The sequence below is a fragment of the Chiloscyllium plagiosum genome, unplaced genomic scaffold (assembly GCF_037043375.1).
Source record: "Chiloscyllium plagiosum isolate Xiang-an unplaced genomic scaffold, Cpla_swu_hap1 HiC_scaffold_10, whole genome shotgun sequence".
Classification (NCBI taxonomy): domain Eukaryota; kingdom Metazoa; phylum Chordata; class Chondrichthyes; order Orectolobiformes; family Hemiscylliidae; genus Chiloscyllium; species Chiloscyllium plagiosum.
Genome location: NW_028270148.1, coordinates 79,309,532 through 79,321,986, shown reverse-complemented (window position 1 = coordinate 79,321,986; position 12,455 = coordinate 79,309,532). Strand labels below are relative to the sequence as shown.

Here is a 12,455-nt window from a genome sequence, read left to right as displayed (position 1 = left end):
TGGAACAGAAAAAGCTGAGGGGATAACTATTTACAGTTTATAAAATTATGAAGGGTTTTAGCAGGGTGAAAAGGGCATTTTACTTCATGTGGTTTGGGTGTTGTAGGGATGACCCGTACCTGCTTATACCAAAACGGCCATTGTTTGGAAGACACAAAAACAAATGGCTGACAAGGATTAAGTAAAATGAAACAGCCTATCTCAGCATTAAGACACAAAATGGCTGAAAAGAGATGAACTTGACAAACAAACAAATGAAGCACAATGGTACCGCTGAACAGAGCTACCCCAAGGCCAATGAAGGGGCTTTACACAGCGACAGTCTGAAAAACTTTTCATAAGAGGATGCCAAAGGACAGAGAAATGACTGATCCTAGCTTCATTAATGAAAGGATGATTGTCCCAGTAAATGAAAAACACCAGGCGTGAGTCTCAGCTCATGAACCACCCAGATTTACTCTAAGCAGCTGCACTGACAATTACTTTGTAGTACATAGTTATTTTTTTCAAATTATTTGTAATATTAAGAATAGGTTCTAGTTAAAGGTTCTTCAGATAATCACAGAAGTAGTTTTATACATAAAGGATAGATACATGTAACCAAAATATAATACAAGCATTAGGGGAAAAACATTTAAACATACAGCCTCAGGAAACACTTTCTCCGATCTCTAAAGGAAGGCCCAGTACCAAATAGAACAGTTGCAACCTATTAATCACAAAGTGCTAGTAGTAGAAGTAGCTGAATAACTCTATAACTAACTTTATAAATGAAATCAATATTACAAATCTCATAGCAAATAGTTAAAACTTTTGTATTCTTACATACGTAATTAGGACAGTAAGAAATGAATAACAGAATTCAAACAGTCCTTAACAGACCCGAAGTAGTATAATCAATAAATTTGGAATGTGAATCGATAGGATGCATAGAACGATCCCAAGGCCTGGAGTTTACAATGTCTGTTAAACACCATGAGACCGTGGGAACATGAGGTTGTCCATAGGAATTCCCATCATTGATTAGGTGTTTTACAGAGAGGAAAAACTCAGCACTGCAGATGCTGGAGAAGTCAAAGCCGAAAAGGATGGCTCTGGAAAAGCACAGCACAGCATCTGAGGAGGAGGTTCGACGTTTCAGGCAAAAGTCCTTCATCAGCAATGTGAGGGGGGGGGGGGGGGGGGGGGGGGGGGAAGAGGGAGGGGGGGGATGGAGATAAATAGGGAGGCGGATATGGGGAAGGAGGTGGGAAGGTGATACAAGGATACAGGAAGGGGTAATTGTGATAGGTCAGTGGAGAGGATAGAGTGCATAGTGGGAAGGAAGACAGACGTTCGGGACATCACGCATATCCTCCACCTCCTCCACGACTTTCACTTCCCTAGCCCCCAACACCTCATCTTCACCATGGACATCCAGTCCCTACATCCATCCATCACCCATGGCAAAAGACTACTAGTCCTCTGTTTGTTCCTCTCCTACCGATCCAACCAGTCCCACTCAATAACACACTTATTTGATTTGTGGAACTGGTTCTCACCCTCAACAACTTCTTCAAACCATCAGACCAGAGGGGTAGCCTGGGGCACCTGCATGGGCCCCAGCTTTGCCTGCCTCTTCACTAGGTACGTGAAATATCCACCTTCCATAGTTATACTGGCTTCAGCCCCCAACTTTTCTTCCACTACCTTAATAACTGGATAGAGTAAATAGACAAATTCTTTTCCCTAGGTTGGGTAAGTCCAGAACTAGAGGGCATAAGTTTAGGGTGAGAGGGGAAAGATTTAAAAAGGACCTAAGGGGCAATGTTTAGAATGAGCTGCAAGAGGAAGTGGTGGAGGCTGGTACAATTACAACATTTAAAAGGCATCTGGATGGATACATGAATAGGAAGGGTTTAGAGGGATATAGGTCGAGTGCTGATTAATTTAGGATATCTGGTCGGCATGGACGAGTTGGACTGAAGGATCAGTTTCCGTGCTGTACATCTCTATGACTATATCGGCGCCAACTCATGCTGCTATGAGGAGGTTGAACAGTCATCAACTTCACCAACACCTTCCACACTGACCTTAGGCCTGAAACATCGACCCTCCTCCTCAGATGCTGTGCTGTGCTTTTCCAGAGCCATCCTTTTCAGCTTTGACTTCTCCAGCATCTGCAGTGCTGAGTTTTACCTCTCTGTAAAACACCTAATCAATGATGGGAATTCCTGTGGACAACCTCATGTTCCCATGGTCTCATGGTGTTTAACAGACATTGTAAACTCCAGGCCTTGGGATCGTTCTATGCATCCTATCAATTCACATTCCAAATTTATTGATTATACTACTTCGGGTCTGTTAAGGACTGTTTGAATTCTGTTATTCATTGTATTTCCTACTGTCCTAATTACGTATGTAAGAATACAAAAGTTTTAACTATTTGCTATGAGATTTGTAATATTGATTTCATTTATAAAGTTAGTTATAGAGTTATTCAGCTCTGACACCTCCCTCCCCTTCTTGGAACTCTGCATCTCAATACAGACATCTCAATACAGACATCAATTTCAAACCCACCTACTACCACAGGTACCTTGACTACACCTCCTCCCAACCCCCCTCCTGTAAAAACACTATCCCTTACTCCCAATTCGTCCGCCTTCGCCGTATCTGCTCCAAGGAGGAGCAGTTCCACTCAGGATATCACAGAGGTCCTCCTTTTAAAGGGACCACAATTTTCCCTCCCAAGTGGTCAACAATGCCCTCCAGCACCTCTCCACTTCCACCCTCGAACCCAACCGTTCTAACTGCAACAAGGATAGAACCCACGGTCCTCACCTTCCACCCTACTAATCTACAGATGGAGTATATTATCTTCCGTCATTTCCATCACCTTCAGTCACACCCCACCACCAAAGATATATTTCCCTCCCCATCCCTATCTGTGTTCCATAGAGACCATTCCCATTGTGACTCCCTTGTTAGGTCTACACCGCCCACTAACCCACCCTCCACAGCCGGCGTCTTCCCTTGCTGCCTCACGAAGTATAAAACCTGCACCCATTCCTCTTTTCACATCTGGCAAACATTTTCCTATGCATCCACCCACCTCATCCTCTGCATCTATTCCTCATGACATGGTATCTTCTACATTGGGGAGACAGGATGCCAACTTGTGGAGCGTTTCTGAGAACATTTCTAGGACACATGCACTAAACAACCCAACTGCCCTGTGGCCAGCCACTTAAAGTCTCCCTCCCACTCCCCCACCAAAATGAAAGTCTTGGGCCTCTTCCACTTCCAAATCAAGCCCACCCGCCAACTGGAGGAATAACACCTCATCTTCTGCCCTTTCAACCACATGGTATCAACATCAACCTCACTAATATCCAAATCTCCCCTCCCCTCCTCATCCCAGATCCAACCCTCCAACTAAGCACTATTCTCTTGACCTGTCCAACCTGTCCATCTTCCTTCCCACCTCTCCAGTCCACCCTCCCCACTGGCCTACCACAATTAACCCCTATCTGTATCCACCTTCCCACCTACCTTCCCCCCAGCCCCACTCCCTCATTTATCTATCATCTCCCGTCCCCCTCCACATTCCTGATGAAGGGCTTATGTCTGAAATGTCGACTGTGCTTTTTCAGCGCCACCCTTTTTCAACCTAGGTGTTTTCCAGGATTGGGTGAATGGAAGTAAGGGGGAAGTGACTACGCTGTACTTGATTAGTGCAACACAACTTGCATAAAGGTGCTGTATTTCCCTGTAAAAATCAAGTGTGTCATCGATCTTTCTCCAATCTAAGCCAAAGACTAAACCAATAATCATGGTCATATGTCAAGGCCAGATTTGGGAAGATCCTTTGACCCTCTCCCTGCATTAACCGGTTTCTGCTTGAATAAAAGTCTGCCACTCCTGCATGCCTCCTGCAGCTTTGTCCCCAGTCAGAGGTGAGGGAGATGGTCCTAGAGGTGTTATAGACTTTGGTCACCTTAAATCACAAATTTGGACAAGAATTTGAATTTGTTTTACATTGTTGACATTCCTTAAAGAATACATTGTCATTTAGAATAGCTGAGGCAAAGGGAGTTGCATGATTTCAAGAGAAATGTCAATAAATGTTTGAACCAAAGAAACATAGATGGTTTCACAGGTTGGTGCAACATCGAGGGCCAAAGGGTCTGTACTGCGCTGTCATATTCTATGTTCTATATGTAGACAAGAGATAAAAGCATGATTAGTCAATTGGCCTCCACTATAAACTTGTATTCAATCACTCCACTTTACAATTCCATCACTTACCATGAGGTAGCTTCTGTTGAACCTTCACAAAATCTGCTCCACAGAGATAGTTGAGTTTGCCATTTGCACCATTATTATGGACCTTCAGCTGTAGTTTCTTGTCAAGGTATGACTCCAATTCTTGAAGCTTTAGTGCACCAATACCATTTGCTCCATCCACATTCAATTGTCTCAATTCTTCTGGATGGTAAGGAGTCTATGCATTCAGAGAATATTCAATCATACCAATAGAATATGTCTGATGTAGATGTCTCACATCCATTTAATCAAAAAAGATACATATATCCTTAATCCCCAATCATCCTCAAATTAATCACACCATCAGCATAAAAAGATATTTTAAACGTTTAAATACAAGCAATATTTATTTTGCAACTTGCATGATGTGAGAAATCAAAACACAACAATGACAATTCACATCTCAACAGTTGAGAACGAAACCTACTTTGACTTTTGCCTAAACTTGAAAACCATGAGTAATGATGAACATCCATATTTTTTACATAGATAATATGGCTGTTCTCCAAAAAACCCATGTTTACCCTGGGCAGTTTTGGTCTTTTGTCTGATGGAGTAAGAACTGAGCAAGGCTGGCAGGCATTGCAAGCCTGACAGTGAGAAATGAAGGAGTCTGGTGGAGAGATAAAGAGCCAGGCAGATCAGAATGGACTGACCACATACAAAGAAATTCAAAGCATAACATCACTTGAAAGCAGACAAATCAGTGGATGATGAATATCTTTCTTTTACTCTAGCCTTTTTTTTTAAGGCTTTTGTTTAAACTGGCAGACAGAAATTTTTTAAAAATTATTTGGGTTATGCATTACAGTAAGTGAAATATCTGAACAATATTAGTGCACAACAGGTCTAGAAGAATTAATAGCTTAAATAGCCTGGCGAAAAATGAATTGCTTAAACTAAATTCTAACTGAATGTTTATAGAAAGAATTTTTTTAAAATTCTGAATAGATAGGTGGCCAAAGAGTTGGACGAGACAGGAAGTACAACAAATTTCAAGGTATGCTAGTCTGAAAACAGTAAATGAATAAATGACTTGGATGAAAAGGTAGATAATGTGTTAGTAAGTTTACAGATAATACAAAGATTGATGGAGATGTGGCTAGTGTAGAAGGTTGTCAAAGGATACATCACAGAGTGTTGAACAACTTCAAATTCCAAACCATAACCATCTGCTTTTGCTTATTGTACAAAACACTTCAAAACTATGCCCACTGTTTTTTAATTCATTTAAAATTAGGAACGGTTTTTCCTTATTGACCTGTGCAGACCCCTTATGATTTTGAAAAATGCTATCATATCTCCTATAAGTCTTCTCCACTGCAAGGAAAACAGCCCCAACTTCTCCAACCCTTCCTCATAACTGAAGTGTCTTACTCCTGGAGCCATTCTGTTGCTGCTTTTGGTCTATAGCACCTCATGGATGCCCAGTCTTGAGTTGTAGGATTTGTTTGACGTCTATCCTGTTCAGCATCATGACATTGCCACATGACATAATGTGTTTTATATTCCAATTCATAATTAATTAATCAATCAAATTGTAGGTAGTAAATCCTTATGGCAGTGGCATAATTGTTACCCAAAGGATAATCGATCTGTTGACTACAGAGTTTAGCATTTATGGGAGATGTAACGGATGGAACGCTTTTAGCTTTAACACTTTCTCTAAAGAGTCAACCTTTCATATTGATAATAAAAGTACCTGCTTAGTTATGGCAAGAAAAGCCTGAGAAAGTTTCTGGTAATATCCTTCCACCGTCGCAGTCCCATACTGCTCCATGGTATTCCAACAGCAGACCATATAATGCAGCTGTGGTGTGCTTACAAGGCCATAATCTACAATCAAGAGAAGCATATAACTTAATATTAATAGCTTGGTAATATGATCCTGTTATGGACCAGACCAGAACCACTTCCCCACGACAAAAGTATATTCTGAAGATAGCCTAGACCCTAACTTGTACATATAAGTTCTTTAAAAGTGTAAGCTGCTGTTTTTCCAGATATGATCCGATTGGTCCACTAATCTTACAATACTGTTAAATTATAACAAAAGGAAGAATTGGCATAGCTTTACTCTACAGAAATACTTAACAAGATACTGCATTATTTAACTACTAGTCATCAACTATTCAATATAGGCAGCATCCCATAAACACTACCTTTGGCAAAAAGGCAATTCAGCAAAACAGTTACACAGTTATTATTCTCATGTCCTGCCTGTATTGATTTTTAAGAGAAAACCTCACTGTCTAAGACTTCACTCTAGCAGAGAACTTAAGCTTTTAGCTCCAGCAGCCAGCAGAAAACTTCTTAACTAACTGAAAGCAAAATTAAAAATTTTCATGGGTCCATGTGAGCCCTGACTCTGCCGACTCATGATTCTTTTGTCTTAAAGAAAAATACCCAGGGAGAACTCAAAACTGTTTAGCAATTGCCCATCTGGAGATATTTCAGCACCACAGCGACAATACCCTTCTGCAAGAGAAGCAGCACAGAACACCACTCTTAAAGGTCAGTACTGTCACAATCCACGTAATTTTATCTTTGTCATATTCTGCCAGATTCAAGATCACAACGTGTGAGATCTCTATTGTGTGAAATTAAGATCCAAACTACCTGCTGGAAAAGACTTTAAGACATGTTAATAATAAAATTTCAAAAGAACTACATGAATAAATATTAAAACATAGACCTGTTCAGCACAGTACAGGCCCATGATATTGTGCCAAGCATTTAACTTAATCTACACACCCCTCAATTTACTGCCGTCCATGTGCTTGACTAGCAGTGGCTTAAATGTCCCTAATGTTTCTGACTCTACTACGACCACTGGCAGTGCATTCCACACACCCACCACTCTCTGTGTAAATAACTTACCTCTGGCATCTCCCCTAAACTTTCCTCCAGTCACCTTCAAATTATGACCCTTCGTGGCAGTAATTTCTGCCCTGAGGAAAAGTCTCTGACTATCTACTCTATGTCTACCATTACCTTGTACGCCTTTATCAAGTCACCTTACTTCCTCTTCTCTCCAGTGTGAAAAGATCCCGGAAAGTTGTCATCCAGATTGACAGGGTTGTTAAGAAGGCATACATGTTTTGGCCTTTATTAATAGAGGGATTGAGTTCTGGAACCAGGAGATTATGCTGCAGCTGTACAAAGCTCTGGTACGACCACACTTGGAGTATTGTGTACAGTTCTGGTCACCGCATTATAAGAAGAATGTGGAAGCTTTGGAAAGGGTGCACAGGAGATTTACTAGGATATTGCCTGGTATGGAAGGAATGTTTTACGAGGAAAGGCTGAGGGCCTTGAGGCTGTTCTCGTTAGAGAGAAGAAGGTTGAGAGGTGACCCAATAGAGACATACAAGATAATCAGAGGGTTAGATAGGATGGACAGAGCCTTTTTCCAAGTATGGGGACGGCAAACACAAGGGGACACAACTTTAAAGTGAGGGGAGATAGGTTATAAGACAGATGTCAGAGGTAGTTTCTTTACTCAGAGAGTAGTAAGGGTATGGAATGTTTTGCCTGCATCGGTAGTAGATTCGCCAAGTTTAAGTGCATTTAAGTCGTCATTGGACAGGCAAATGGACATACATAGAATAGTGTAGGTGGGATAGGCTTCAGATTAGTAACATCGAGGGCCGAAGGGCCTGTGCTGCGCTTTAATGTTCTATGTTCTATAAAAGCCTGAGCTCACTCAACCTCTCTTCATAAGACAAGCCCTCCAATCCAGGCAGCATCCTGGTGCATCTCTTCAGCACCCTCTCTAAAGCATCTACATACATCCTATAATGAGGTGACCAGAACTGGACACAACATTCCTAGTGTTGTCTAACCAGAGGTTTTTGAGCTGCAGCAAAACCTCGTAGCTCTTAAACTCAATCCCCCTATGAATGAAAGCCAAAACACCATATGCCTTCTTAACAACTGTATCAACTTGGGTGGCAACTTTGAGGGATCTATGTACATGGACCCTAACGTCCTGCTGTTCCTCCATATTGCCAAGAATCCTGTCTGTAACCCTGTATTCAGCATTGTAACCTTCCAAAATGAAACACTTCACACTTATCGAGGTTGAACTCCATCTGCCACTTCTCAGCCCAGATCTGCATCTTGTCAGTGTCTTGTTGTAGCCTGCAACAGCCCTTGACACTATCTATAACACCACTGACCTTTGTGTCATCAGCAAACCTACTAACCCACTCTTTCACTTTTTGATCCAAGTCATTAATAAAAACTACAAAGAGCAGAGACCCAAGAACAGATCCCTGCTGGACATCACTGGTCACCGACCTCCAGGCGAAATATTTTCCATCCACTACCAGTTGCAGTCTTCTTTTAGCCAGCCAATTCTGTATCCAGACAGCCAAATTTCCCTGAATCCCATACCTCCTAACTTTCTGAATGAGCCTGCTATGGGGAACCTTATCAAATGCCTCACTGAAATCCATCTACACCACATCCACTGCTCGACCTATGTCAACTTGTCTTATCACATCCTCAAATAACTCAATAAGGCTTGTGAGACATGACCTGCCCCTCACAAAGCCATGCTGACAATCTTTAATTTTGTTTTTCCCCAAATTGTCATAAATCCCATCTCTCAGAATCTTTTCCAGTACCTTGCTTATCACAGATGTAAGGCTGACTGGTCTGTAATTCCCTTTCTTGAACAGATGAACAACAGTCGCCTCCCTCCAATCATCCAGTAATACTCCCAGAATATTGCATATTGACAGACCCGCATGAAATTCTGATAGTCAGTCAAGAATTCCCATTTCGAACTAGGATACCAAACTACTTGGGTGGCATCATATCAGCCAATGGCCAGGGTAAGTTATCTCGTGCTTTTCAACTTTGATTGGATTACTTACAGTGTGGAAACAGGCCCTTTCAACTGGGAGCACGGTGGCACAGTGGTTATCACTGCTGCTTCACAGCACCAGAAACCCGGGTTCAATTCCTGCCTCAGGCAACTGCCTGTGTGGAGTTTGCCCATTCTCCCCATATCTGCGTGGTTTCCTCCGGATGCTCCGGTTTCCTCTCACAGTCCAAAGATGTGCAGGTTAGGTGAATTGGCCATGCTAAATTGCCCGTAGTGTTAGGTAAAGGGGTAAATGTAGGGTAATGGGTCTGGGTGGGTTGCGCTTCAGAGGTTCAGTGTGGACTTGTAGGGCCGAAGGGCCTGTTTCCATACTGTAAGTAATCAAATCTAATTATCTGAGTGAGAGTAATGTTGCTTGTGTTAGTAGACAAATTAAAAAGCAAACGAGTAGGCAGTTCTCACCACTGGCAAAATCATCTGGGCTCAAGGGTTCTGGTACCATATTTAAAAGCAAGCTGAACATTGTGTCACTTGCACTAAGCCAGAAATTGCACAGGAACCTGTGGCAGTTATTGCCAGAAGCCCAAGAAATTCAAAGGAGGCTTTAGGTTTATTGACGATACCTTGCGATGTTGCTGATGACTGAGGGAAAGTTCACCCTCATCCCAGTAATGATATGGGGTGGCCATCAATCTGGCCTGGAGAAAGTGAGGACTGCAGATGCTGGAGATCAGAGCTGAAAATGTGTTGCTGGAAAAGCGCAGCAGGTCAGGCAGCATCCAAGGAACAGGAGAATCGACGTTTCGGGCATAAGCCCTTCTTCAGGAATGAGGAAAGTGTGCCCAGCAGGCTAAGATAAAAGGTAGGGAGGAGGGACTTGGGGGAGGGGCGTTGGAAATGCGATAGGTGGAAGGAGGTCAAGGTGAGGGTGATAGGCCGGAGTGGGGTGGGGCCGGAGAGGTCAGGAAGAAGATTGCAGGTTAGGAAGGCGGTGCTGAGTTCGAGGGATTTGACTGAGACAAGGTGGGGGGAGGGGAAATGAGGAAACTGGGGAACCCGATCCATCAGTCTGAGAGCTGAATGCGCTGTGGGTCACTGCCATTGGCTTGTACAAAAGGGACTGCAAGCAGTGCTGCAAGAAAATGAATGATACCTTAGGCGAGCAAAAGCAATGGCACCATCTTACCTCTTCCACATCACACTCACAGGGTGGGCATCCTTTTCACTGCACAAGCATCTCATAAATGATCACTAACTGCAAACTTCAGCATCATATGCATTATGAGCATTAGAGTGCCCACACCCAATTAATCCTCTTAAACTAGTCACCTTTCCCTGACCATTACATTTCCAACTCACTTACTGGAAACTGCATTCCACTTTGCATCTCAATGGTCCTGCATCCACTTCCATTACACTTAATCTGTTTGTCTCATGGCCAAACAACTGCAACTCAAGAGAAGGCAGAGGTAATGCCACTCAACTTGTAATCCAGATCAGCAAGATAATGTCCTAGGGACACAGGTTTGAACTCCACAATGGCAAATGGTGAAATGTAAGCTCAAGAAAAGGAATTCAGGAATAAAGAGTTAGCCAGATTAGAGGTCGCTGGTGAGAAGCGACCAAGGAACATATCAGTTCAGTAACAATGACTGAGGAGGGGATCACTGGTATAGGCTTGGCTGCTCATGAACCAGGCTTAGGGACTGAGTGAGTAGTGTCTTGAGAGAGATAATGTACTTACTTTTTTTAGTTGCAATATATTAAGAGAGCAGGAGGGAGAGACCCGAGTTTGGTGACTAGTGGATGAAGTTGTGTAATCAGTTCCTGGATGGATTGTTACCTGGATTTGATAAGGTTCAAAATGGCAGGAGAACTAGGCCCCATGGAATGCTCCTCCTGCAATCTGTGAGAAATCTGCGACACTTTCAGTGTCATACTGACTACATAAGCAGGAGGTGTGTTCAATTGCGACTCCTGATTTGCCACATAGTGTGCCTGGAACCACAGATGGTCTTATTATGGAATATCCATGAGGCTGAGAATGTTGTGGATAGCACACTTAGCATCACCGTAAGGGCTACACAGACAGATAAGAGTCAGATGATCACCAGAAAGATCAGTAAGCATGGGCAAGCAGGAGCTAACATTGGGTTTTCCCTTGTGGCCATTCCCCTCTCAACATGTATTTCATTTCAAAAAGTGATGGAAAAACTCAGCAGGTCAGGCAGCATCTGTGGAGACAAAGCAGAGTTAAGATTTCAGGTCCAGTGACCCTTCTTCAGAAATGCTTATAACAAGGAAAGGATTGGTATACTCCTAATCTAGCATCCATCTGCAACTTTTTCTCTGGTACATTGATGACATCATAAGTGCTGCTTCTCTCTCTCATCCAGAATTGGAAAAGTTCAACAATGTTGCTTCTAATTTTCATCCTGCTTTCACCTTCAACTGGGAGAAAGTGAGGACTGCAGATGCTGGAGTACCAGAGTTGAAAAATGTGGTGCTGGAAAAACACAACAGGTCAGGAAGCATCCATGGAACAGGAGAATATCTGACTCCTCCCTTTCCTTCCTCAACATCTCTGTTTCGAGTTCTGGGGATAAGCTAACCACCAACATCCTTTGCAAGTTCACCACATCCCACAGTACTTTAACTATACATCGTCACACCCTGCTTCCTGTAAAGACTCTTTTCATTCTCCCAATTCCTCTGTCTCCATCACGTCTGTTCCAATATGCCAATTTCATGAAGGGGCTTCCCAAATGTTCACCTTCTTCCTCAATTGAAAGTTCCTCACTCATGTAGTTGACAGGGCTCCCAGCCATGTCTGATTCATCTCCTGTACTTCAGCCCTCACCCTCCCTTTCCTCTCACAACAGGCAGAGTCTCCCTCAACCTCACTCACGATCCCGCCACACCTGAAGAAACAGTAGCTGCCATTTCAACCACCTCCAATAGAATGCTACCAAACAGATAATCACTAGACACATAATCACTAGACACATAATCACCTCACCACCTCTGTCATCCTTCCAGAGGCACCATTTCCTCCAGGATACCTTGGTTCCTCTATTTCCAACACCTCCCTACCCCGCAAGGCATCTTCCAATGCAATCGCAGAAGGTGTAATATCTGGTGGTTCACTTTCTCCCTCCTAACTATCCAAGGCCATAAACGTATCTTCCAGGTGAAGCAGCGATTTATCTACACTTTTGTCCACTATATTCACGATATGGCACAATATATTCTGATGGATGAGGATTAGCAGTAGAGGTTGTGGTCCATAATGGTGTTAACGACATTGACAAAA

At 42.8% G+C, this 12,455-nt stretch overlaps 1 protein-coding gene across 4 annotated transcripts in view; it reads right to left on the bottom strand.

The window, feature by feature from the left end:
• The window catches only part of pgm3 (phosphoglucomutase 3), a 153,006-nt gene that overhangs the window by 84,626 nt on the left and 55,925 nt on the right, over window positions 1-12,455 (bottom strand). For all 4 annotated transcript variants that reach the window (XM_043696211.2, XM_043696212.2, XM_087991497.1 and 1 more), the window contains 2 exons: window positions 6,011-6,144; window positions 4,291-4,486 (listed from right to left, as the gene is read on the bottom strand). In XM_043696211.2, the coding sequence (XP_043552146.1) occupies window positions 4,291-4,486; window positions 6,011-6,144 (330 nt within the window). The remainder of the gene's footprint in view (window positions 1-4,290; window positions 4,487-6,010; window positions 6,145-12,455) is intronic.